The sequence below is a fragment of the Erithacus rubecula genome (genome assembly GCF_903797595.1).
Source record: "Erithacus rubecula genome assembly, chromosome: 1".
In the NCBI taxonomy this organism is placed as follows: Eukaryota; Metazoa; Chordata; class Aves; order Passeriformes; family Muscicapidae; genus Erithacus; species Erithacus rubecula.
This window is the reverse complement of record NC_136658.1, coordinates 47,801,706-47,828,376: the sequence shown is the minus strand read 5'-3', so window position 1 is coordinate 47,828,376 and position 26,671 is coordinate 47,801,706. Positions and strand designations below refer to the sequence as shown.

Here is a 26,671-nt window from a genome sequence, read left to right as displayed (position 1 = left end):
AAGTGTTTCCTTCCATATCCATGCTCCTCTCCTGAGTCTATGCTTTTGTCAACAATTGTGAGAGCCAGCCAGGCTTCCTCTTGGTATCCTACTTTTCATGCACATTATAAAGGACGTTTCTGACAGAGCAGCATTTGAAAAAGGGATTCAGGAAATTCGTGGAAGAAAAGTTCAACGAGACCTGTTAAATATAAAGACATCACTTACAGCTTGTTGGGAGAAAATTCATGGAAATTAACACACTCTGCCTGCTCTGGTTCTGCACTCTTCTGAAGAAATCTAGTATGCACCATTGTTGCAGGCTGCATTTTGGGCGAGATGGACTCTGTCTCATCTGCTAAGGTTGTCCTCGTGTGTGTTGTTACCCTGTAGTCAGGTAAAAGGTGGAGAGAATGGCAAAGGAATGCAGATATTTTATCTCAGAACAGTGATGCTGCTTGAATTTAGTGTTGGGAATCTGTTCAACAGAATGGTTTTAGCACTTGAGAGGCAGTCGAAGTTAATAGCATTAGGTAGTGCTCTTGCTGCCCTTGCCTCAGGAGCTTGCTTTGGATGTGCCATGCGCCTTCCCAGAGCCGGGTAATTTGCTGGAATATATTATTAATAATGTTGCTGGCAGTCTTAAAACATGTACAGCTTGTGAATTCAACATGTCATTAGTTTACATACAGTCCTTGGTTTGTTCAGACTTATCCTTGTCTTTCAGTGCAAATGGATGCTGTTTGTCACATAAACAAATACCAAGAGTTCTGCCTTCTTGGCTTAGAGCAAAGCTGGACTAGAGAAAATAGAAAATTGACAACAGCCTGAGCTCTTTTAGATTGTGCTCCTGTGTAACAGCATGTTATCGGTCCTTTGGCAGGTGAGAACAGTCATTTGATCACACGTTCCGTCCATGCCAGTCTATAAAAATTTCACAGTACATAAGCACGCTTTTCTATAAATATTTTACAGTCCTAAAAAAGCATAAATACAATGCATGTCTGCAGCTGTATGTGAGTGGAAGCTCCTAATGCACTGGGGTACCCTTTCCTGGGGAATTGGGTTTGATTAATAGCTATTACGTGTTGCATTCTGCCAAAAGCAAAACATTTGTGTCCACAAGAGGCCAAGTGGTAACGTCATTGCTGCCGGGGATGATTAACTCTGCTTGCCGAGGCACAGAAACAGAAATTGCTTTTGCCCTCTTGTCAAGGTGGGAACAGAATTTTGTGTATGAAATTCATACACCTAGAGGATAAAATCAGGTTAGTTTGGACTTAGAAAGTGTTTAAGTTAAAAACTGTGAGAAGGTACAAACCAAGAGAGGAGGAATAGAATAAAAACAAAAGTAGTTTGCTAGAAGAAGAAAACTCTTTTCTGCAATTGCACTTTAACTGAAGCATAATAAGCATTAGTTTTTCCAGCATGACTTCGAAGCACTTCGGTATTAGAAAATACTCTTGTGGGCTGTAGTCATCCACTGGCCTAAAGTTCAGCAGAAATATTTCATGGTCCATTAGCAAAGTAGTACAGTGGGTTGCTGAAAAGGTCCCAGGCTGTGTCAGTTGTTTCACAGTCGGTGGTATACCTTCCTCCTCACCTACTTCCCCGGGGACAAAGGACATTAGTGTTATTATATTGTAAAGCCAGCTTCAAAGGGAAGCGGCAGGTTTTTACAAGAAGCTCATTGCCATACTGTAAATAGTGGGGGACATACTGAAAGCCTGAACCTGGCACATTAGTGATCGTGACAAGGAAAACATGGCTCATTTAGCAAAACTGATTTGAAGGTCATGCTCAGTTTAAATAAAGCAGACTGGTGTTTTCTAGTCTGTCCCTGGACTTCAGTCAGCTTAACTAAAATAGGTTCGTCTCTGTGTAAAGTGTTCATATGAATTACAGTGCACAAGTGTTCATCGCTGGTTGTATAACAGGCAAAGAGATGTGGCAATAGTTGATCTCCAAGTCAAGCAAACAAAATAAATAATGGGTTTTTTGCAAGTCCTGACACTTCTGACTTGAGCTGGTTCATGTTGAATAAATACATGACCCAAGATTAGAATTTTAGTATTTTTGGCTACCAGCCACCCGATCAAACACTGTGGGCTGCTTTCCCAATACAACAGTTCTGACTTCTTCCTCATTTGAGCAATACCGGTATCCTCAATGTCACGTGGGAGCTGCTGAACATCTTAAAGTGGAAAAAAACCCCTGAAAATTATTAAAGAAATGTTCATAAATTTTGTTTGCCATCAAAGAACAGATGATGTTTAATGGAAACCTGTCTTATTTTCTCTTGTTTCCTGAATTTAGGGATTATTATTTTTTGTGACTCCACAATAATGCGGAGGAGAGACAAAAGCTTGATTCTGGTTTTAATGCTGTTTTTTTACATAACTGTGCAGACACTACTAAACTCTATTGTGCATTGTCCAGTCTTACTAGATATCTAGTATAAGGGTACATATAAAAAAGATAAATATTAGAAATTGGTTAAAAGAGAACACAAAGCTGACATAGTACTCACTGATGAATGATACCTGTGTACTTTTGTATCTCTTCTGGTCCTGTTTTCCCTAGTTGGGGAAGCTGTTTGATTGAGAAAAAACTATCCAACACAGGAGAATCTCCTGCATGTTCTTTTTTTAAGATGTAGTTTATTCAAATGTGATTAACAAGCATGCTGCCTGTCACATTATTTGTCTGTAAAATTATTTTTTATTTAGTTTCTGTCGGCGTCTTTTGATGTAGGATCCTCTTTGTATGGGCTAGCGGGGAATCTTGCACAATGAGGCTTAAATTAGTGATGCCCTAGAGCCAGCCTTGCTTTCCAGGGACAGGGAGCATGTCCTGTGGGATACACAGTGTAGCTAAAGGAGCTGGCAGAGGAGCCAGACCTGCTGCAGGTGAGGTGCCCTGTCCTGCCTCTGCTCCCTGCTCCAGGAGTGGGATGTGAACAGGGGACTGTGTCTCTGTTCAGTTGGCCAGCACGTGTGAGGCAGGGGGCATTGTGCTGCTGTGCTATTCTGCACCTGATGAGGCAGATCAGAATGGATCCTGCTGTCGCCTGGGATTAAGCTGCAGTCTTGCTTTCCTCAGCAGGGAGTTTGGGGAAGCTCAAGAGAGAACTTCACAGGGGAGTCAAGGAAATGGCAAATAGCTGGAATTTAAAGCAACAGTGGAGTGAGCTCGTGGGGTTGTGGCTGTCCTTTAGTGGCCAGCTTCTCTTCTGTTTGGAGGCCTTGAATGCTATTTAAAGGAAAAACAGTGGGGGAATAAAGGACATTGAAGACTGTAACAATGAGGTTTAGTTGAAAAACGGAAGCAAAGTTCCACATCTTCTGGACTAAAGCACCTGCCAGTGTCTCTTAAACATATGTCTGTACACTGAATGATTTGAAAGTGAAGTCCACTACGCAGCTGCAAACAAGAGGTGACATGGTGGGATTTGAATGCCTTTATGCAGGGAATCTTTCCACTGGGTTTTGTCTCTAAACATAGTGAAATGCAAAGCAAGTTTCCTTTGCAAATAGGTCAGCTGCTGAAAAAGCAGCAGCTTTTTGAAGGAACACAATTCTTGTCAGTAGTCTGAAGGTGCATCTGTGGATTTGGGCACATTACATTGGTTAATCTGTGTTTTCAGATGTCCTGAGGTGTCTGGAAATGCTTGTGTTTCATCCCACATCATCTGACCCAGGTAAAATCACTGATTCAAAACTAGTAAGTCTAGGCTGAAAGAAGTGGCTTAACTATTTATTTCTTAGAGATCAGTTTATTTTCTGAACAAAAAGGAACATCATGAGAATCTGAGTTAAAGCAGTAAGTGGTCAAGACATTGCTGGTTTGTGAACTTGTGCTGTGGAGTGTGAAGCTAAGTGATGCTTATGTTAACCCTGTCTAAGAGTAGACAGCCTGTTTTCAGCTGCTTCCAACTTCCAGCCAGACTTTAAAATTTTGACATAAAGTTTGTTGTGCCTAGTGTCTCCTGCAGGGTCATAGTTATTGTTTCTTTGTTAAAAAGATTCTGAAATTTAGGACTAGGAACATGATTTTCTGGAAGAAAGCAACATGAGTTTTTGTTTTGTGTAAATGGATAAAAGTTGTAGCAGCAACCTGCTTTGGGCCAAGGGCTTAAAATGGAATAATATAATTTCCCTGGGGTTGGAGAGTTGACCTTGGTCTTCCTGAAAAAAGATCCTCCATTTGACAAGAAAACAGTTTGTCTCTGAAGAGTGGCAGTATATGCATGCTGGGTTTGAAAACTAAGTTCTCAATACATTGTATTGGCATTGGAGTATCCAGCAGGTCAGTTTTGGTGTCTGTAGATAGATCCTGAAGGTGAGATTTTTCTCATCTGAGTTCATGTGTTTAATTAAATTTGGGCAGCAGTTTTTAAGTCAACGTGTTTCTCCCTGCTAGTGACCTAGAGAAAGCTCACCTTGCTTTCACAGTATAGTGAGTCTTTGGGGTTTGCAGGTGTTTTGGATTTGTTTTTTCATTTTCTTGTTTTTAAAACAGGATTTTACAAATCCTCAAACTTGTAGGCGAATTATATTTAGTAGATCTCTTCTATCTGGGAAAGAAGAGTTTATATACATAAAACTGTACAGTCCCCTTTAAGTACAACTGACGGTATTCTAACTTTTCAATTCTTGAGTTTCTGGTATATTTATAGGAGGCATATATGGATCATGTTGATAAACTTTGACAGGAGGAGCAGTAAATTGACCCCCAGTGTTGACATCTCTTACTGAAGATTTTAATGTGATGAGTAATAGAGAGTGTTCAAACCTCAAAAAGTGTAAAACTGTTTTAACACCTTTTGAGTGGACTTTGTGGCTCCTTTAGAGGTCTGTGGTGAGACCATGTAGAAGACTGTGCTCCTTTACTGGAAGTCATCACCTGCAGAGATGACTTTTGAAGATGAAGTCTTTGCTCATTACTACATGTTCATGTTATCTACTGAAGCGTGAATACATCATGTCCAGGAAGTCTCACCTTCACCTTTAGACAGATACTGCATAATCCATTGCCACATAATCTGATAAATAAAACTACTGTACCAAAGTACTTCATATTTTGTAGATAGCAAGAGCTCCTATTTTCCAGCTAAAAGATCCAACTGGTTTGTAATAAGCCAGGGCTTTGTATTTACTTGCAATTCCCAAAGATGAGGCTGTCTGCCCCATATTTCTCAGAACTTTTTCTGTGGGCTTCTAGTGTCCGTGTGCTTTGTCATGTTTAATAATTAAAAGGATTTTTTTCCTTAACCATGTCAAAGGCCTTCTACTCCTATGCCATGCTAGCTTTCTGCAAAAGGCTTATCCTAAAAGGGATCCAAAGCTAAACAGCTTTTACAAATACATGTCCATGAATTTCATTTCACTTAACCTAGGGCAAACTGCATTTGTGAGTGTGCATTCTTGATCAATTCCATTGATTCAATTGTGTGAGATACTGAAAATAAACACTAATAGTTGTAAAAAGACAAAAATAATTTCTTCTTATGTTGAGTATTTCCTTCACCTTCAGTAAAAATATTTTGCAGCTCAGTTGTTTGTTTGTAAGTTTTGATAGTTTGTTTAGCTCCAGTGGGGAGTGTTGAGCTGGGATCATTAATGATAATAACAACAAAACAACTAAACAAAACCATAAAGCAAACAAAACCTTCTGCCAGGATAAGGGACACTTGGTGCTGAGGGCTTTGTGCTGGTGAGGTACCATTGGTTTTGGCAGAACAACTAACTTTGGCTGATATGTTGGGACACAGAAATAGTGGGAAGAAGAGCTGAGTTGCTTTTGCTGGAGCCACTGGTTTTCTCCAGATTAGTGGGTTTTGCAACACACAAGGTCAGGGTGTGCTATGATGTTAATAATGATGTGTGACCTGGCAGGCATTTTTTTGGTGATTATTACAGTTGTTATATTTTCTTAAGTAAATTCCATTATTTTCTGTTATTTACTTCCCTATTTACTCAAACTGCTGGTTTTTCCCTGTAACCACAGTCTCTTCTGCTTTCCTTTTAAGATTTTGTCTTGTGTCTCTCTCTCTTGCAGTGTTCACAACCTTTCTCCTTCTTTCTTCCATTTCCAATGAAGTCTCTTCCTTCCTTTGTTTCACAACCAGCCATTTCCTTTTACTATCTTCCATTCCCATTTTTTCCTTCTCTTGAGCACTTTCCTTATATGCTGAATTCTCCTTTTCTTGGTTTCTGCCATAATTTTATTCCCTGCTTTGTCTTTTCTCTCTCTTCTCATTTTGCATCTCCCATGATCAGGTTTTCAAGGTGGCCTCTTCATTCATCCCCCTAGTGCAGGTGATGGGCAGAGGAGGTATGACAGCTGCCTAGTATGTGGTTGTGAACACATAGGTCATGTAAGTGGTAGGGATGAAGCACTCCAAATTATTCTATCCTCACCTTTTAGTTTGCACTTGCCTTCTGCTGAAGGCATGGCCTCCTTCAGAAAGGAGTCAGTTCTGCCTCCTGAGTTTGCACCAGTAGAAGCTCCTGAGGCACTTGGTGACTTGAGAAATCAGGAGGCATTATGCTTGACAGGATATGGATTTTTGAGACAAACTTTTCATGCTTCCCTTTCTTTAGAACACCTTCATATAACATGAGGGTAAGAAATAGAATGGTACTGTGTTTCACTCTTCTACCCTCCAACCCCAAATGCTTTTTGGTATGAGTTCTTGCTGTAGTCTCACAAATCTTGTATGCAATTCTGCTGTGCATTTCTTTTAAAAACCATGGCTACTGCCATTTCTATACTGTGTGCTGTTTGCTTTGCTGCCATGTGCTGTGTCTGGTTTTTTTCAGTCTTAACGCTTACAACTTGAGAACCAGCTTTGTCAATTTTATGGTGTGCAACCCTGCAGAGCATTGCTACTTGTGACTTTCAGCAGTGTGCAGTATAACATTTACCCTTTTCCCAAAATTTCTGTCTGTCTCTTACTCTATTACTGAAAACAGTTACTGACATTTCTGAATTGGAATGTGTGGCCCTAGGGAGAATATTTCCTTTTTTACATTTAGCCAGCTAAATCATCAGCCCAACAAGCTATCAGCTCAACAAGCCCTTTTGGAGAGGCTCTTCTTGTCTTTCCTCCTCTCTTTCCTTTTCATCAGTTATGAGTATTTTTTCACCTCTTTGTATGCTTGCAGCTTAATCTCATTCTTCATTGATGCTGTAATACAACATTGATAGAATATTTAATTTGAGGAGTTTGTAATTTATGTACTGTACTATAATTGCATGGAATTATTTAAAAATGTACTGGTTCTCTTGTGCCTTGTTGTTCTTTATGACAGCTAAATCTAAGAGCCATCCAGACCCATCTTATTGCACATTGGACTTGAAACTGAATTTTTGAGCAATTAGCATTACATTGCTTTTATTCATGCTAGCAGTAGGAACTTTTGGTGTAAGTATTGGTCACATAGTAAAACCCCTTCTGGTAGCATTACTAAGTAGTAGAAAAGCCTTTTGATGTGAAGACCTAGAAGTCAGAACTGGGATCTGATCCTGAAACTGGGTAATTCTTACTCACTTAACTAGCATTACTAACCTCAATTAACCAGTGAATTCAAGCACAGAAGGGTAATTGTTCTGACATGGAAAAGCTGACAGTATTTTTAGGACTATTTTTATTGACATATTTAAAAATCTCACTTATTCCAGTCCTTCTCTTTTTTCTTGCACAAAAATAATCCATCAACTGTTTCTGGCTGGTATTTGCAAAGTAGAAGTTGTGTTCCTCTGAAGCTGAATAGGAGAAAACATCATGTTCATGGTTTCGCTGTCTATATATAAAATATAATTAGTGGCTAAAATTTTTTGTAGTATCTAACCCTTTGATTTTCAGATCTGTTTTTCTGTAAAATATCCTCGGTATTTTATACTCCCCAAATAGTTTAAGTGCCATATTGGAATCTGAGGTTTTGATGCTGAAGGATGTATTTGCAGAGGTATGCAAGTGCTAATTAAATCAAAAGAATATTTAGATAAAGAGTGCTTCATATTAGAAAGGACTTATTGAAACATGGTGACTTGGTGGTTGAGCCCTTTCATGAAGCCTTTATAGAACAGCCTCTAGGTTAACAGGAAAACTAACTCTATTGTCTGCCTATGGAAGGTTTTATTTTCTATAATTTTGGAATGACATTTTTTGCTTTTATTCCTTGAGAAACAGAGACACAAAAATCTGAGCAGAATACTACTATCCTCATTTCTAAGGAAGAACAAGTAAAGAGTAACAACTTACAATGCAGTAGCACAATCTTAAGGGCCAAGTGATAAACTAATGGAAACGGGTTCTTGTGTACAGTTTTGGAGACTAAGCACATTTGATTGAATTGTTTCACAACTAGTGTGCCTAATTATTGTGTCTGCCACATTCGTCTATTTAAATCATTCCAAACTTTTGGACTGTTGCCTGGAATATTACTGCAGTACATGTTTCAACTGGTTATTCCTTTGTCACGTGTAACTTCACAAAGGAGGATGTTTGGGGTTTTTTTGAAAAAAAAGAATGAGCTTTGGCTGTATGTTTATAATATCTGATAAAGAGGGGCTGTAGGTTTCATAATGTTGATTTGAATGAGTTGCACGTGAACTGATGCTGTATTTGTTTTGTCAGGTCAGTGACTTAAAAAGTGCCTTTGCCAAGTCACTTTTACGAGCGAGGACTGCTACGCCTGTGTTCTCAAAATCCCATCTTTGCCAGCCAGACATTGCCTTCACCTTACACCTGGCAGAAGATACCTCAGCTGTCTCCATTTGCCAATTAGTTGATGGGAAACTGAAAGCAGAAAAAGGATTATTGTTATTATTCCTAGGACATGAACAAATGACTGCATTGCTTTTCTCGTGTAATCAATATCGGCAAGCAACCGTCAGAGGGCTGCTGTTCTATCAAGGAGTGCCATTGCATTGATGGACCTTGGCTTTAAACCAGTGCATCCGTGATTACAATCAACAAACCCACGTGTTTTACAGACAGAAATGCGACTGAGCATGTGTTTTCCCAGCCAAAAGTCTACAAGCGGGACTTAATGATTGATGAGTGACTGCTTGCTGATAAACTTTCTCTGCTTGTTCTGCTTTGTGTGTGTTGGACGCTGTTAATCGTCCCCCACCGTTTGTTTTTTTAACTTTCTTTTCAATTACAATTGAGGTTATTATTTTTTTTGATTCCCCCGCACCCCCGGCATTAGTTTTGGAAATTTCTTCAGCATAATTCTGACAGCAAGTTACAAGTTGAAAATCAGCTTCTCATCATGGCTTTGAATGTTGCTCCCGTAAGAGACACAAAATGGCTGACGTTGGAAGTGTGCAGGCAGTTTCAGAGGGGAACTTGTTCACGCTCTGATGAAGAATGCAAATTTGCACACCCCCCTAAAAGTTGCCAGGTTGAAAATGGAAGAGTTATTGCCTGCTTTGATTCCTTAAAGGTAAGAAAAAGAAACTGCATGTGTAGTGAAAATGCTGTTACATCGTAGTGAAAGTAAAACAGCAATCGATGAGTGATTCGTTCTTGGTAAGATGCATATTGAAAAAAATTTTGTTAATCATAACATTTGTTTACTGAAGCTTTTCAGATTTCTTTCTAAGGTTTTTATTTTTTTCAAATGTCACTATGTTGTTTACAAAAATTGCATGTGGCTGTGGGATACAGAATTAGTTGCAGCTGGTAGGACAATTGTATTCTCCCGAGTGCATTTTATGAATTATAATTGTTTCATGGTAAATGAGAATACACAGTGGCACAATACTGTGCCATTCCCAGAGTCCTAAAGAAACAAATCGTATGGAAAGAGTGCAGATTTTTTCATTTAGATCAACGGAAGTGAGAAAAGGCTATCCATTACTTCAGCTCTGACACAAAGGGTCGTTTACTCTTGGTGTTGGAGACTCAGGTAAATTAATAGCATTGTAAATTACATGTGCAGATAGTGCAGATATGAACATGAGTTTAGGAAGTGCAAAGGAATTCTCTTCTTTGGAGGATATTTAGCAATTATGTTGTGAGGGCATGAGCTTCTTCTGACTTCCTAATGACATCAGGCATCCTTTAGAAAACTGTTTTAAAAAGTTCTGGGAAAATAGTTCATGTACTGCATAAAAGAAGATTAATGACCCCCTGGGATTTGAGGGGCACACGGTGTTTTCCATGATGATATATTTGTGTTCTTGTATCAACAGAAGGAGAAAGCTTATTTCATATAAATAATTAAAGGGTAGAATTGAGAATTTCAGATTTTATTTTGAAAGTTTTACTTACAGCTTCTGGGCACGGGAGAATGTCTTGGCTTGCTATTTTAGCTCTAAGAATCAAAATTTCAGTTACCAACAACTCTTTTACTGTGAAAACATCAGTCTGAAAGATAAGAAAACTCAGGGTGGTTTATTTACATTATAGCTTTTTTTTGATGCATTGCAAGATAGTGTGCTAGGCATCTGCCTTCTGTTTTTTCTCATTTCTTCTTTTCTTTTGAAGATTTAGAAGATAGTATCTCAGGAGAAATGTTTATGAGGGGTTATGGTCTGTATATCCTGTAAGCCAGAAGCACCTTTGGAGTCATGGCAGTATGTCATCGAGGGCTATTAATGACCTTAATCCATGGATTACTGCACGATAAACTGTAACAGCTTCTTTGTAGATGTTCTTGTATATTGGTTGTCTGCCAATGGGATAATTTTTTTCTAAACAAGCAGACTAGTGTCTGCAGCAAGTAGGCAGTACTCTGATTTTACAAAAAATCAACAGGTCAGTAACAGGGGGTTTTTATGTACTATTTTTATGTGTAAAGTCTGGGTTCTGTGGCTGGGAGGCTGGAGATAAGCACCAGGACTCGGTCACCCCTGGGCTGGCAGGACAGTGGCTCTGCAGTGAAAGAGCTGCTGCTGCTGTATCATCCTGCCAAAGCAGGGATGCACCTGTCCTTGATGCCTGAGGACAGCGTTGCTCTCCCTGGTAGTCCTGGGCACTCACAGTGGAGTTGCCAGCTATTCAAGCTGGAGGCTTTTGTTCGGAGATGGTTATTGTCTGCAAATAAAAGCTGGAGTCACAGACTAAGCTAATAATACCGTGAAGAGAAATCCTGAGGGATCACAGTGGATAACTTACTGACAACCAGCATCATTGCTCAGTGGAGAGAAGTCCAAAATCCTGTAAAAAAATGTAGTTAAAGCTAGCAGCTGTGTTGTGATGTAGTGTGGGAGTGTGTGTCCTGAAGGGCCAGCCCACTCCAGCCCAGCTCTGGTGGCTGAAGTGGTGCTCTGTCCCACTGCCCATCATCATCCTCTCTCATGCAGAGGAGAGCATGCACCTATGCCTTCCATCTTGCATCTTCTAGTTGAGTCTAACGGGTTAAATTGCTGGGAAAGATGAGATTATAGCAAGAATTCAGATTGTGGCCTGAAGCAGCAGAGGTGGAGGCACAGGTTTCTTCCCACCAACTCTGCTACAGATTGAGGGAAATCCAGTAGTGGGGTGACACCCTCTGAAAGAGCCTTCCAGTGCACCTCCATGGCTGTGAGTGTGAGTTGGAGTTGAGCATTTCCGTGTGTTACCTGATCCTGCTGTGCGCAGGAAACTGTGTGGGACCACTGGGAGTGTGCAGCTCCGGGCTGTGCTGACTGGTGTCCTCACAGTCATTATCTCAGTTATTCAGAAGAGTGTTTGTAAATTGACATATCCACAGCAAGAATGTGTGTGCCTGGTAAGCTCAGTTTGCTTATATTGCTGACTGAGGCACTTTAGGTTAGTCACATAAAGCTATTTGACACATAGCTTTTGGAAGTACTGGTGTTAATCATACAGTTTCAGAATAAGGTTTTGACACTCAACAAGTGGGATGACTTTTCATTTAAATGAACAGCAGAACAGTCTAGAAATATAGATAAAATAAGAATTTAATTTAAAAAAACTAGAGTTATTTTCCTCGCTGAACAGTGAACCACAGTTTAATGCAGGCAATTATTTAGCATTTATTTACATAGCATCTAGAGCTCTGGAGACTTAGCCTTTTAACTGTCATGGTTTGGTGTACCTGCTGTAAAAATAAATTATGCTGAGTCTCTGCATAAACATCTTTCTGCCCAGAAAAGACAGATTTTTATGTTTTTTTTAGTGTGTGATGAAGTTATGTTACATTTAGGTGGTGCCTGGTAGTTACAGCTGCTCCCTTAGAAGTCTGTCAAAGATACAGGACTCTGAGACAGACTCTCCTTTACACACTGATTGATCAAAAGAGCCCCTGTTCTGGATAGGGACATATGCTCACCTGCCTGCCATCTTCTTTCTGGGTTTACAGGGCAGACAAGGGAGCATGCTATCAGTATCTGCCAGCTGGATCAGACTGCCAGAGCACCAGTATGAAGCTGCAGGGGAGAGTCCAATGAAAGGTCACAAAGATGGTGAAGAGACTGAAGCTTCCCTCTCATAAGGAAAGTCTCAGAGAGCTGGGACTGTTCAGCCTGGAGAAGGCTCAGGGGAATCCCTTCCATGTATGTAAATAAATACCTGCAGGGAGGGTGCAAAGAGGGCAGAGCCAGGCTCTGTTCAGTGATGCCCAGTGACAGGGCTGGAGGTAACAGGCACAACCTGAAACACAGGAGGGTCCCTCTGAACTTTTTCACTCTGAGAGTGACCAAGCACTGGCACAGGCTGCCCAGAGAAGTTATGAAGTCTCCATCCTTGGAGATCCTCAAAAACAGTCTAAGATATAGTCTTTGGGCTGTTGTCTCTAGGTGACCCTGCTTGAGCATGGAGTTAGACCAGATGACAACCAGAGGACATTTTTAACTTCAACTATCCTATGACTGTGTGACTAGAAGCACCTTCACACAGATTTTCCTGTAGTTTTAGGATTTTTTCTAAGCTTGCAAAAGCTGGCTTTGGGATCAGAGGGTGTAATCCCAGCCAGGGACACTTATCTCTATGTCATACCATGCCCTCCTTTGTGCTCCCAGTGCTATCTTTGTGATTGTGCAGTGTACCAGGTTGGAAACATAAGTTGTTGCTGTCATTGCTGCAGAAGAGAGAAGGGCTGTGTGGCACCAGCAGAGCACTGAGTCACTTCTGCCAGTGACAGTGCTGTGGCCTTCTGGAATAACATAATTGCATCATAATCCAAATTTTTCTATATTGAAGAAGTGTATTTGTAGTTTCGGTAGTACCAAGTAAAAGGTCAACAGAATTGAATGGACCCTGTTGACTTTTAACTGAGAAGGCCTTTTCACTCCCAATGCCTGTCCTTGCAATACTTGACTTTAAACCCAGCAAAAGTTGCAACAGCTACCCCATTGGACTGATTACAGCTCTGAGGAGCCAAAATGCTCTCAATGGAAGACTGTCTGGGCTCTGAATATCCTTCATCTGTGAGATGCTGCAGGCTAGACAGAAATAGCTAAAGACTAATGAGCCCGGGTCAGATTCAGGCCAGAAACCTGCTGGTTTCAAGCCAGGTTCTGCTGCATGGGCTTCTGAGAGGCAGCTCAGCATTTGTTTCTCCCTCTTTGGTGAAGGACAGAGCCTGCTCTGTTCTGAACAGGGTTTTTGTGGGGTTTTGTGCAGGCTGATCATCTCTGTGCACCCCAGGATGGTGGATGTAGCAGTTGGACAGATGTGTGCCCCCACAGTGTTGCTGCCAGCAATGAGGCTCCCTCCAGCAGAAGCCCTGCATGGCTGGGTCAGCTGTGGCCACACTAACACACCCAAAACTGCACTGGGTGAGTGACCTTGGTGAGCCTGATGTGAGGATGAAAGTGTCTCCAGGCTAATCCAGTTCACTGTGCTTAAGGTGAATGAAGGGGACCTTTCCTGATGATGGCTGGGAAGATAAAGGGTGCTGAGGAAGCACTGCTAGAGCCTTTTCTGCTGCCATAACCATCCTGAAACCTTTTTGGAACCCTTACAGGCTGTCCTTTGGAAGGGTCTGTGAACTGACCTGTCTAACACAAGAGTCTGAATTTCAGAAACTGCTTCATTCATTTTATACTTCTCCCTGGGCTGAAGTAGCTTAATTTAAAACTGAATAACATGGATGTATAACACTTAATATATCACATTTAAATCCCTCCAAGTTGGACACTATAAGTAAGTCTGTCTTCAAGGCTTTCTTGTGCTGTTAGTAGTAAAGAACAAAATCCTTTCAAAGGAATACTAATATATAATATAATGTGTGAGGACAAGAACATGCAACAGTCTGCTGTAATTGAATTGGAATAATTAAAAAAAGCCCCATAAACATGGTAAAACGAATGGTGATGTTTAGGAGGGTGAAAAGGAGAAAGTTTGGCAGATAAGAAAATATAGTCATGTGCATTTTGCTTAGAGTTAACTCCTATGTTTGCAGACAAGTCTGAATTTTCAGTCCTGGTGTCATTTCTTGACTCAGATTTATACCCTTTCTGCAGGTCAGCTACTAGAAGGATATGTTGTCTGAGTTAATACAGGTAACAGAGACAGTACCTTGAAGATACTGTTGTTGCAAGTTTTATGGTGGCAACAAGGAAGCAAAAGCTTTTGTAGGGCTCCAGATAACTTTTTTGATTTTTCATTAGTGTTCAAACACTTTGAACTCTTCTATTTATTGAGCCAGTAGACTACTGTGAACTGGTCATCTTCATTTTCATGAAAGCCTTTTAAGAATATGTATTTCTGGTATCATTTGGCACGACAGAAGAAAAAGTAATTGAAAGCTGTGCACAGACTTGCTTACCAAGTTAAAAGGTTACTGGGGAAAAGAAAAAAAAAGGAAATTTTAGGAACGTCCACTGTGCTGAAAGATCTGAAACTGAAAATAATCTTTTTAAGATGGCTCAGCTTTATTTAGAAAAAGGAGAAAAAAGGCTTTGTAAAGTGAGCAGGGTGTTTGTATGAGAATGAGCTCAGAGTTGGGAGGTAGTAGGTAGTAATTTGTCTTCCTGTAATTCTTTTGTGGGTCTCTAAATGTTTTACAAATGCCAGGGACTCAGAATCATTTCACAATTTGAAATAAGCAATAGCTGTTCACATTTTGCAGGTGAAGCATTTTGAACAGACTATAGATGAGCATGGAAAAGGGATTAGCTAGTTTTGTCTATACTAGAAAGCATTTAAATGAGTGTTTATCATGTCCTATCTGGCTGAATTTCTGTTCTTCACTTGGTTATGTAGTGTGACACTGTTCAAAGACAAGGTGAGTTCAAGGGCTGTGCCCATAGCTGGTGGGAAAGAATGACTGAAATGGACAGAGTAATTTCTCTTGGGCGACAGAGTGGCTTGAACCTCCTGGGCCCGTGAATTTTGCCTGCTTTGCTTCACAGTGACCCAGTTTCAGCAGGATGTTGTGGAATAGGCTGCCCTTTTCAGTAGTTGTGGGCTCTGGGGATGTGGAATTTGCAGGGTGTAACTTTTCAGATGGAGGTTACTGAATCCAGGTCTCACTCTTCCTGCAGAACAACTTTGGTTGTTGGTTTGGTGAAAACCTCTGTTTTTTCTTGTAAAGTGTCCAATAACCTCTAGGTAGTCTGAGAACACTACTTGGAAGAAGCTTTCATATGTCTGAGTTGCTGCAAAGTGTGGGCTTGAATAGAAAGTGCCAATCAAGGCCAGTTTTAAATAACTCTGTTAACTCTGTGGAATTAATTCTGACTGAATTAACTCTATGGGCTCCCTCTGTGTTCAGAGTATCAGTGGCCACTCTGGGGCCGACCAGAGCCCCATTTAGCCCAGTGACCCAGTAATGGCCAATAGTGGATGTCTTGGAGGTGGTGTGTAAACATGCAGTGGCTTCCTGGAGTGCTTTGCTGGCTCCTAGGGGTGTGCTGCCCAGGGGCATTGAGAGCCAGACATGGTATGCTTGTACCTAATAGTTCTCAGTCACCATCTTTTTCCACTGTATTTGTCCTGCTCTTTAACCATGCTCCCATTCAGCATGCACAGCAACCACCTCCACAGCTTCATTACATATAATATGGAAAACAACTTTTTGTTGTTATTTTCAAACCTCCCCATCTCATGGATGCCCCCATTTATTGTACTGGAAAACAAGAGATTCTCCTCTGAATTTTCCTGAGGATGAAACTGGGTGGGTTTTTTTCCACTGACTGCACTCTGGAAGGGGCATGTTTCTCCCCAGCGAGTTCAAAGGAAGCCTTATGAGAGAAGGTTTTAAATTTGCTTTGTGAAAATGCTGCTCTCAGGACAGGTATGATTCCCAAAGGCCCTGCTTTTTTAGGCTGTGGCAATTTTTGCACTCAGAACAAAGTGCTGCATGGAATTATGCCATTCTGTTTCCTGAGACTGCATTTCACCTTATACACCATCCATGCAACTGTGAGCAGCTGCTAAAATGAGGTGGTTACTTGCAGGCCTATCACAGCTAACTCCCCAGTTTTATCTCTGTTCAGGTGGTCATGCAGCCATGCAACTTGAGTTGATCCAAAGGAAAGGGAAGAACTGCTTTAAATATAAGTTGAAACTACAAATTTAGGCAGCATCATCTTGCATAAATTGAGGTAAAAAAAGGGGTTTAAGAATGGATAAGCTTTTTTTGAGGACCCTTTCTTTATCACTGAGCTAAGGGAGTGTTCTTGCTTGTTTAATCACCTGTTCTTGTTTGTTTTCTGATAAATACCCTCTATGTTCCCCTGTAGTGCTCAGCAGGCACAAGTTCCTTTAATACTTCTTTTTGCCTGTTTGTCTCCCTCATATCTATTCATGCAGCTATATCCATGCCAGCTCTTCTGGCTTGGAAGGGTTAAAAGGAAGGTAAAATTAAAAGCCAAGTGGCTGAACTGCTGGGCTGGCACACTTAAAAATTCATGAGCTTGACTTAAATAGTTAGAGAGAAACTGCAATAAGCCTTTAGCTGTTGTTTTAGATGGTGTTCAGCTTTTAATTTTTTTATTTTATTTTTAAAAAAGGCTGTTGATAACTGCAGAGGGCACCATGTTCCTTGCTAGGGTTTGTCTCTCTGCTGACAGAAACATTTCTGATTTATCTCAGGACAAGTCTGGAGGCACAGCTCATCCCAGCCACTTGTGGTGCTTAACCTGCAGGAGCCCTGGTGAACTGCCAGGGCTACCAAGGGCTGGTGTCTGTGGTACAGGGTCACTGGCCATCAAGTCAGCTCAGAGGAGCAAGCCTTAACCTGCTGCCCATGACTCTGCCTTCAGTCCAAGGCTGTGAAGAGCAGAGAAGTTGAACCAGTTGAAGTTCATTACACAGCCTGCTACAAAAGCTGTGTGTCTCCTTCAAGGCCCTGTTTTGTTTCCTCATTTGTCTTTCTCAGCAGCAGCACCAAGAGCACAAAGCTGTCACTGCTATCACCTGTCACCACCTGACATGCCAGATTTTAAAACTGTGCACCTTGTTACAAATGAAGTTCCGTTTTCAAAGGAGAATGCAGTTGGATACTGAGTTACCCAGGCCTTCCTTCCCTCTGAAGTCATGGGATGCCCCTTTTCCCACTAGGGTGGTTCAGTGGCAAAGCCTCTTGGTGGTCAGAGCAGATGTGTCACAACAGCCTGTTGTCCTCTGGCCAGTTAGGGCCACCTGAGGAGAGCAAGGGGGTGTCACCAGTGCAGATTCCAGATGTGAACGAGGGGGTGTTACCAGTGCTCTTTCCACTGCTGGTTTCACTGTGTTAGAGCTGGCTGAGCAGGACACCTGGCCTAGGGAGGAGGATGAGCATGAAGAGCAGAAATGGTTGAAAAGTGAAAGAAGTTAAAGAACAGTCACTGAGGGAGGTAATACTATCTTCTGTTCTCTGAACTGTGTTGTTCTGAAGGACCAAAAGAGTATGTAGTAGTTCCTGGGTAGTGGTCTTGCTGAGTTAACTCTTGGAGCTTCCTGTTTCCAGAAGAGATTTGCAAAGAACATTTCCAGGTTCCATATCCCGTCACATCAGATGCATCTGCCACTCGGTTATCAGTCTAAATCCTATTATGTGAAGAAGAGCAGCAAGGGAGATTAGTTATGGCCATAGGAAACCTTGTATGAAAGGGCATGGTGTTTGCCAGATGTTCTTCAGATTTTCTGGCACTCTAGGGTGCTTCATATACCCATCAATTCACTGTGTAGTTTTTGCTGCTGCACCAATCCATGCTCCCCTAAGCTTTATAATAACTACACTTTGTGGGTGTAGTGAAGGCAAAATTCAATCAGAGTCTCTGACTCATCCCAGCACTAGGATTTTGAACACAAGAGCAATTGCTCGCTGCCCACTCCTCCCCCACGCTCCCTATTAACTCAGGTCACTCACTGTTCCCACAGGCTTGCTCTCTCCAGGTCTCCCCACCTACTCCTTTATTTTTCTGGCAGGTGGTTCCTCTTTCATTGCAGGTGCTTTTTTTTTTTTCCCCTTAGCCTTGTGTATGTAGCTTTCGCTCAGCTCAGGCGTCAGCTGTTCTTCCCAAGCTGTTATACTTTGCATCATAAAATACAAAAGACAAGGTTGTGCTTATCTGATGGAAAAACCTAGCAGAGACAAGACCTGTATTCCTATTGGTCCAATTCATCCCCAGCATTGGAAAGATATTTTAAATCTAAGAATCAACACCACAGGAATTGGGGACTTTATTTGCAAGTCTGTTTGACAGCTGTGCCCTCTCCCAACTTATCTCCTCATATGAAGATTGCACCTTTTTTGGAGGAGATGGACTTCATTGGAAACCTATTTCAATAAATGGAAAACTGTTGTGGTTTTAGAGATCTTGGAACATTGTTGAAAGCCTGCTGTGAGGTATAAGTCCCACAGCTGAAATGCAAAAGGCAATTTGAAATACCCCTTTTCTTTGACCTTGATGTTTGTCTTGTGGCTGTGGGCATGGTGCCACTCAGTATAAGATTCCTGCAAGGTCTTGACCACAATAAAGAAGAAATTAATACTGGTGAAAATAAACTGTCTTCTCATCTGCTTTGTTAATGAGTTGTGTGACAAGGTGATGTGTGAGCAGTGCCTCAAGAGTCAGAGAGCCCTAATGCTTGGAAAGATCAAATCATCAAGCAGTAAAAGCAAAGAAGCAGAGAATCAGTAAAATACTGCATGTGAAAAACACATGAGGGGTGTAGCAGCTGTGGTGCAAACCCTGGTGTGTACTTGCTGGCTGAGGGGCCCAGGGGAGGTGTCCTGCTCCCTGTGGGCTGCTGTCACCCTGCAGGCTCACACACTGCTCCACAGCACAGCACGGCACCTGCCTGACAGGTGACCTGGTGCAGTTCCTGCATGGCAGATCTTCCCTTTCTCATGAGCTATTACAAGTTTTCAGCCCTTGCTTTCTCACGGGACTTCTTGGCTTGAGTGAGAGGAGATGTACAGTGTGCAGTGTCATGGCAGCCCATCAGGTGTGCTGCTGCCACTCCATTGCATGACCAATAGGCCAGGCAATTTTAAACTTTATAAAAGCCCAGTTTATTTCCTCTAATTGGAAATTCAGTTTGGGCCCTGAATGCTGCACAGTGAAGCTGTGCCTCCAGGAGAGGAGCTTACCCAGTGCAGGCTGGTGGCACCTGTACAGATACACAGTGCTATAGGAGCTGGCCAGCTGTGATTCAAAGCTAACTGAGCTCTGGGAACTTCTCTGTTGGTTGAGCAAAAAAATAAAATCCAGCATGACAGACATTGGACCAAGCCCCACTGGCTGTAATCAAACAGGCCCATAGCCCCTTCAGCCCCAGCTGAGTAAAACACAACAGAAGCCATCTTTTTAAGCTAGATACAGCATGTGAAGGTCAGGAGATGCATCATGATTGTTTGGGCTTTAGCTCAAAGATCATTTGCTAGATTAGGCCATAACTTTAAAATTAATATGTATTTATTTTCTGGGTATAGGATGTGAGTCTTTAGGCTTCATTCAGTTGCCCAGTCAGAGGTATCTGATTCTATATGAGATGCCCTGGATACTCTTGATGGCTTTTCAGTGGTTTGTCAGAAGAGTGTGTTGCCTTTACTGGCGCTATGCAACATCCCAGGATATTCCAGGGTGCTCCAAGTGATCCTGCTGACTTCTCTGTGGCAACAGAGTGAAGCCCTTCTTGAGAGGCAGTGTTAGCTCTTTTACTAACTGGAAACTCTGATGTTACTCTGCTTTGAGTAAAAAGGTGGACAGTGCATTTGCCATAGTGATGACCTGGCTAAGAAAAAAGCTGGGGTATAGGCCAGACTCAGAAAAAACTGTCTTCTGTAGCAAAAGAATGCCCTTGGAGACCAGGAAGGGGATGAACTAAGAGATAGTTTTGAGTTCACCCTTAGTAACATGAACAGCTAGTGTAAATTCATTAGTTTGGAATAGTTGTGAACCCTTGTAACTGGGCTCATTTTTTGCTACCTGTGAGAAGAAAAGTAAATAAATGAAAAAGAAAATGTCTCTAGGCACAGGAGTGTTATGGCAGTGAACTCAGCCTGTTAAAAAGATGGACAATCTTTTGCAAATTTAAATACCAACCATTACTACTGCTTTATAAAGATTTTAAAGCTAGAAATTAACCAGAATATGCATTTGAAAAAGCATGAAAGTTACAACAAGGAAGTCTTATTCCTCTGAAGTATAACTGGGCCTTACTTCATTTAGAGATGTGAACATCTGTCAAATGCTATCAAATATGCATGTAGTTTGTTAATTTCAGATACAAAAGAGATAAGAATGTTTGCTTTTCCAACAGTATCTTAATGGTAATTTTCCTAAACTAGTGGATAATAATGAATGTCATGAAAATTTAGGCTGTTCCCTACATGCATTTTGCCTCACATTGTGCTTCAGAGCACTGGTCATACCATATGTGTCAGCATTGCTAAAAATGCAGGCATGGGATTCATGTGCAGAGTTAGAGGTGTGTGGATATTACTGTGGAGATACTGTGAGCATGTTAGTATGAAGGAATACAAGGATGATTGTGTGCTTCATGCTGAACATGTTGATGCTGTTGAAATTCCTGCTACAGTTCTTGGTTTAAATCAATATAAATATTAATTTGCTGCAAAAGTCTCATTGCTTCAGTGAGAGCTGTGTTAACTGATTAGTATGCATGAACCAGTTTGTGTTTGAAGTGCAGTAAACGTCTATGAGTCTCCTTCTTTAATTGAACCTTCTGGCTATAATTGTTTTTAGCCTGGATTCTTGAGGAAATGAGGCTTGCACAGTCAGTCTGCTTCTCTTTCCCTCCTCCCCTGCTAACTTGCAAACCCACTGGCCAATTTCAGCCAAATTTGACAGAGATCATAGTCTCAAGTGTAAAAATGTTCATACAAGTTTTTAAAAAATTGGTGGCTTAATACTAGAGTGAAGTGTGAGAGAGAGAGCCATAAGCCATCCCACATGGAAGAGGTTCTTAGAGCACACAGGCAAGAGAAGATCCTTAAAACTCAGTTAAGCACAAAGAAGCTGGGCTTTGGGACTTGCAATCAAATGTGTGAAACCCCACCTTTGAGCCAGTGTTTGCAGTCCTAGCCATTTAATGATAGTAATGGTCTTGCTGTTGGGCAGGCAGGGGCAAAGGACTGCTTACAGCCATTCCCCCTTTAACCTCTACTTGCTTCTTGAGCCTGATTTTCATGTTATTTTCCATCTCCAATCTTTTTAAATACCACATTTATCTTACTGAGTCATTGGTACTTACCATGACTTCTTTTCCTTCAGGGAGAAGGAAATTTCCAATGGGAATGCAGATTTAGGTCTTATGGGTGTGCAAGGCAGTGAAAGGCTGCTGGATGATAGGTGGGGAACCTTCACTGGAGCTGGATGTTGTATGGAAAGCACCACAGAAATTCTGCAGGCAGTAAGAGAGAGCAAGAAAAGATGTAACCCTGTAGAGTCTGTGGTGAGTGCTCATCTGGAAGGAGGAGATTTGCAGTTGCCATCCCTGCTGCTAGGTTTCTTGAGGCATTTTATCTTCAGCCAGCCTCTTGAAGGAAAAAAAAAAAGAATACTGTCCTGGAAATAAAGGTGACTGTGTTTTATGTAAGAACCATATGCTGTTTTGTCCTAAGCTCATAGCATCTCATTTAGTTTTCGGGGCAGCAGCCCTCTAGGGTTGTTCCTGTATCCTGTAGGAGTAAGCTGGTCTTCTGCATCACTGAGGGCTGGCCTAGAAGATGGTTGCTCTTACTTTCTTCACCCAGCCTTGACATTATTGCAGTATAGTTAAGTCCCCCACTGTTGGACCTGTAGATGGTATTTTAAATGAGTACTACTATAAAAAAATGCCATTTATCCAGCTTTCTCTAAAGTACCAATAGTAGTAGAAGCAGGTTTTCCTTTCTCAGATACTTCAGTATGCCAGCTGTTACAATATATGTAATGTTTCTAACGAGCAAGGGAGTTTATTATTAGGTAATTAAATAAGGCTGTTCTTTCTAATTAGTTATTTGCCTTTCAGTCCTGGATGCTGCAAAAAGATCCACTGTGATCTGTGTCAGCTGTATCTTGGTGTGCTTTGATTTGCTATAAAGCAGCTGTGCATCTCAGCAATGCACGTGAGAATCAGGAGTGTGAAAGTAGCCAGCAAATTTTTAATGTGAAATGAGAAATGTTATCACTAGCTAATTAAGTAGCAAGTGAAGGTTAATTAATTCATAATATATCTGTATACATGGCCAAATTCTATTTAATGGGTCAACTTATTAATACAGATGTGGAAATATCAAATGAAAAAGTAGTGCAATAAGTTAATAAATGTGTAGCATCTTTGGATGCCATAAAGAAATGGTAGCAAATTGATTTTTGGTTCAGTTCAACAGAAGTTAATTAACTGCCATACCTAACAGGTTCTCTTGTTCCCAGCGTCGTTGGGATGTCAAGCGGTTTTATGGCTTGAAATGAATTGTTATTAGAGCAGCCCAAAAGAACAGAGATTGATGCTGGTGAGGGCCTGGTGCCTTGCATCTCTGTGCATGCCAGCAGAAGGCCACAGAGAGGACAGCACAGTTTGGAAAACTGTGTTGGTTTTTCAGTGAAATTCCACGGAATACAGCAGGTGTATAGAAAGGGGAAGCTGCAGACAGATGTGCTGCTGTTGTTCGTGACATGAGGCAACCTTCTCTCTAAACTCACTGTTTCCTGGCATGATAAAAAAACCCATCAGGTACAGAGCATGGAGGTACAGGGTTGTTAAAAGGATGTTTAGATGGTGATGCATGCTCTCAGGTTTGGCTGCTTCATTCATACTGGCTTGGAGAACAGCACTATCATATGGAAAAAATTATTGTGCAACTATAGACAAAGAAAATGGAAAAAAAAAGCCCTCAAGCGATCTGAATGGAAGGCTGAAACTTTCTGATATGGTATCTGCAGGATCGTTATTAAAATTTAGTTTGATTTTGTTTTTTTGATTTTGCATTTCTTATGTACACACCGTGTCTAATTAAAACCCTCGTTTAAATAGATAACCATAATTTATCAGTATAAATACAGCAACTTTAGCATGCTTTCCCTTCCCCAAAGAATGTGGAGAGGGTATGCTTAAATTTTATGTAATTGCATTTTCCTAAAGATGATACTTTTTTCTGTTCTCTCTGTAAGGCTCCATTTGTCTGATGATGCAGCGTAAACCTCTAAAAATTTGTGTAACATTTATGGTATTTGTAAATTTTTAGTTATAATTGGCAATGACTCTGTCTTGCTCTCATATTAACCTTAAAATTTGTGAGCAGTAAATCAGAAGATATTCATCTTATGTTTCAAAGCACTTCTCTTGCAAAACCCTTGAATTTGCCTGTTTTGAGCTGAAATAAACAGTCTTCAGTCTGCAAGTCATAATAAGCACTTGCGTCATTGATAACCTTGGATATTGAAAGATGGTTTTTTTTAATTGTAGTTTTTTACATTATGTTCTCTGTTATTTGAAGTAAATTGTTTAACAGCCTTCCCCTTTTTTTTTTCTCTTTGTGAAAGGGATGCAGCTGGGGTTTTTTATTGCTTACCCTTTCTTTTTCTTTCAGAAGTAGGAGAAATTACTAAGCCATTCGAGGTTAGTAAAGAAAGAATACTTTATATTAAAGTTGCTAACATAGCTGGGAGAAAAACAGACCACCTTTTGTATTTACAAGCCTTTCTTTAGGCAATATTTATAGATCATCTTGGAAACATAGACATGCCTGTCAGTACTCACTTGTTAAAAAAAAATGAGAGTATTTTAAAATATCTGGAAAAAACAACATCTTTGACACAAGTTACTGTGCACCTAGGAATCCATGAATGCATAGCTCACATACATACATATAGATATACAGATGAAATGTTTGGTACATGCCTCTCAGCCAGTTTTACTCAGTCAAAAAAACCCACCACACTGTTTTCTCTGTTTGCAAAGACAGGTTTTCCTTTCCTTGAGTCACCTTGGCAGCCCTGCCCATGCTTGCTCCAGATCTAACCCAGCTGATTTGGCCATTAGTGACCAGAGGCATGTATGGCACTGCAAGGAGGGTCACCAGAGGAGAGGAAGAAGCCTTGCTGCCTTTCCCCCATACCTGGGGCTGTGATTGCCTTTTCCATGGTGTGTCACACCTGTGTCTCCACTGTCAGTCAGTTTTGATCAAGGCATCCACGATGTTCTCGTCTGCCATGGTCAGCTCCCTCTCCAGGTTACAGCTGCACACCTTCCAGTCTCTGTCTGCACTGGTGGGTGGGGCTCATGTCACATCCTAGAAATGCACTGGGCTTTCATGATGGTTCTTGCTCTCTGAATTTCAAGTTCATCATCTTCTGTCATACCCTGATGCTTCTGTCTCACCATTCCCAAATAAGCAAGAGCCATCACCACCTTTCATTAGCTTAACTGGAGCTTCTGAAAAGCACAGATCTAAAAACCACAGATATGGTGCTGTGGAGATACAGATCTTAACAGTGGAATCAAAGTAGTTGGTTTCTGCATCTGTGACTTCATAACCCCTCCAGCCTCTGTCCCCATGGGTGACATCTGCAACTGATCCCATATTCAACTAAGGCAACTGTAAACCTCCAGTTGATTTAATGGAGCACTTCACTGTTCCCACACTGTGTTGCCTGTTTCTAGTTTAGTGCCTCAATGGTTCTTGTCTGACCCAGGGAATCAAGTAGAGCAGGCTTTCCCTCTGACTGAGGTATATACTTTTTGAAGCTGTATTTATAAATCCATTAATTTTAATTGTTTGGGAGCTCTCATCTGGGATTTCATGATGTGAATTCCTACCAGTAGGTTTCCATGAGGGCCCTTCCACAGAAGAAAAGCTATTGACACTGATAGTCAAGGGTTCTTCAAAATTAGCTGGCCAGTGATGTGCATCACTATGTACTTATACTGCTTCTTTGAATAGCAGGCAAGTTGCTGGTTTTTTCTTGTTCCTGAGGACTTCTTTAAAAAAAGAAAAAAGAAGGAGATCTGTAAGATTTATCTTCTTCTCAATTCTCTTTTTATTTTGAAAGGAATGTTTCATGATTTTGCAAAGGGTATGTGTGTTGGACTCTTTGTTTTCTTTTGCTTTTCCCCCTCTTCTGTCAAAATTCCATCTCTGTTTTCCATCAAGGATATGTGAAAAATATTTTCAATATATATCATTAAATAGTTTCCTTGTTCTTATACTACTCCCTAGGCATCTGTGGCTGACTGCTTTTAGAAACAGGATACTGGGCTAGATGGACCTTGGTCTAACACAGTACAGCTGTTTTATTTTCTTAAATGCTGAAACATTTGTAAAAAAAAAAAAATTCTTTTTATTTACTTGTATGCAGCTGCAGTGGCTGTTGAGGAGCACAGTCTGCGGTTTGCTCTTGAGAGTATGAAGACAGATTCAGAGGTGTACAACAGCTCATCTAAGTAATTACAGAAGTGTTCCTAATTGTAACCTTCTGTCGAGTGCAAAAGAGCATGTGTTGTAACAAAGTGACTGGCAAAAAATCTGGATGTTTGAGAAGAGCTGGAGACCACAATAACAGAGAAAGAGGGCAGCTACCCCAGCTTGCACTCCTGAGGGAAATACAGGGTGCCAGAGGGGAACAAAATCTGCCCCAGTCTTGGTAGCTGGTGCAGCCACTGCTCAGGAAAGGGAATAGAAGAAAACTGGGGGAGAGGAAGTGTCCAAATTCCATAGTACCATATCAAAAGTGTAGGTAGTAAATATTTTATTTAACAGTCAGTTTAGCAGAATTATATGGGCATACAACTAGAACGTTTCACGCTTCTTTTTGAAACTTTTAAACAAGTTTTTAAAAACTTTTAAACTGTTTTAACATCAATTTTGATCCTTAAATGTATTAAGAAGTTAGTGGTTATGTTGTTGTTATTGTTTGGTTGGACTTTTTTTAAGAAGCAGACAGAAATGTGAACTCAATTGCCTTATGATGTTCATTTTTTTTGCTATTCCAAATTTATGTACCACTGAACTCATCAACACTTTTGTTGTATGCTGCAGTGAACCCAAATATGACTGTTGTTAATGGCACTGGACTAAGAAAAATAGTCTTACAATGAGAGCTTGAGAGACAAATCTGAAAGGATTCCTGGGCATTAATTTTGCCTGCTTATTTGGCCATATGTAAATATGAAAGTTTTGTTAGGATTAGGATTTGCATTCCAGAATTTTCAACCAATTTCTACATTTAGACACCAAAGTAAGACTTATACTTGACTTTCTGTCACTGTACTTTTACCCATTTTATCATCATTAACTGATTTTGTAATAAAGTACATTATCATCTGATTTAATTATTTTCAAGAAGGTTA

General features: G+C 40.8%; 1 protein-coding gene across 9 annotated transcripts in view; it reads left to right on the top strand.

Annotated features, from left to right (window-relative positions):
* Positions 1-26,671, top strand: part of MBNL2 (muscleblind like splicing regulator 2) — a 102,175-nt gene that overhangs the window by 27,419 nt on the left and 48,085 nt on the right. For all 9 annotated transcript variants that reach the window (XM_079306979.1, XM_079306981.1, XM_079306974.1 and 6 more), the window contains exon 2: positions 8,624-9,437. In XM_079306979.1, coding sequence (XP_079163105.1) covers positions 9,264-9,437 — 174 coding nt within the window. In that variant the 5' untranslated portion in view covers positions 8,624-9,263. The remainder of the gene's footprint in view (positions 1-8,623; positions 9,438-26,671) is intronic.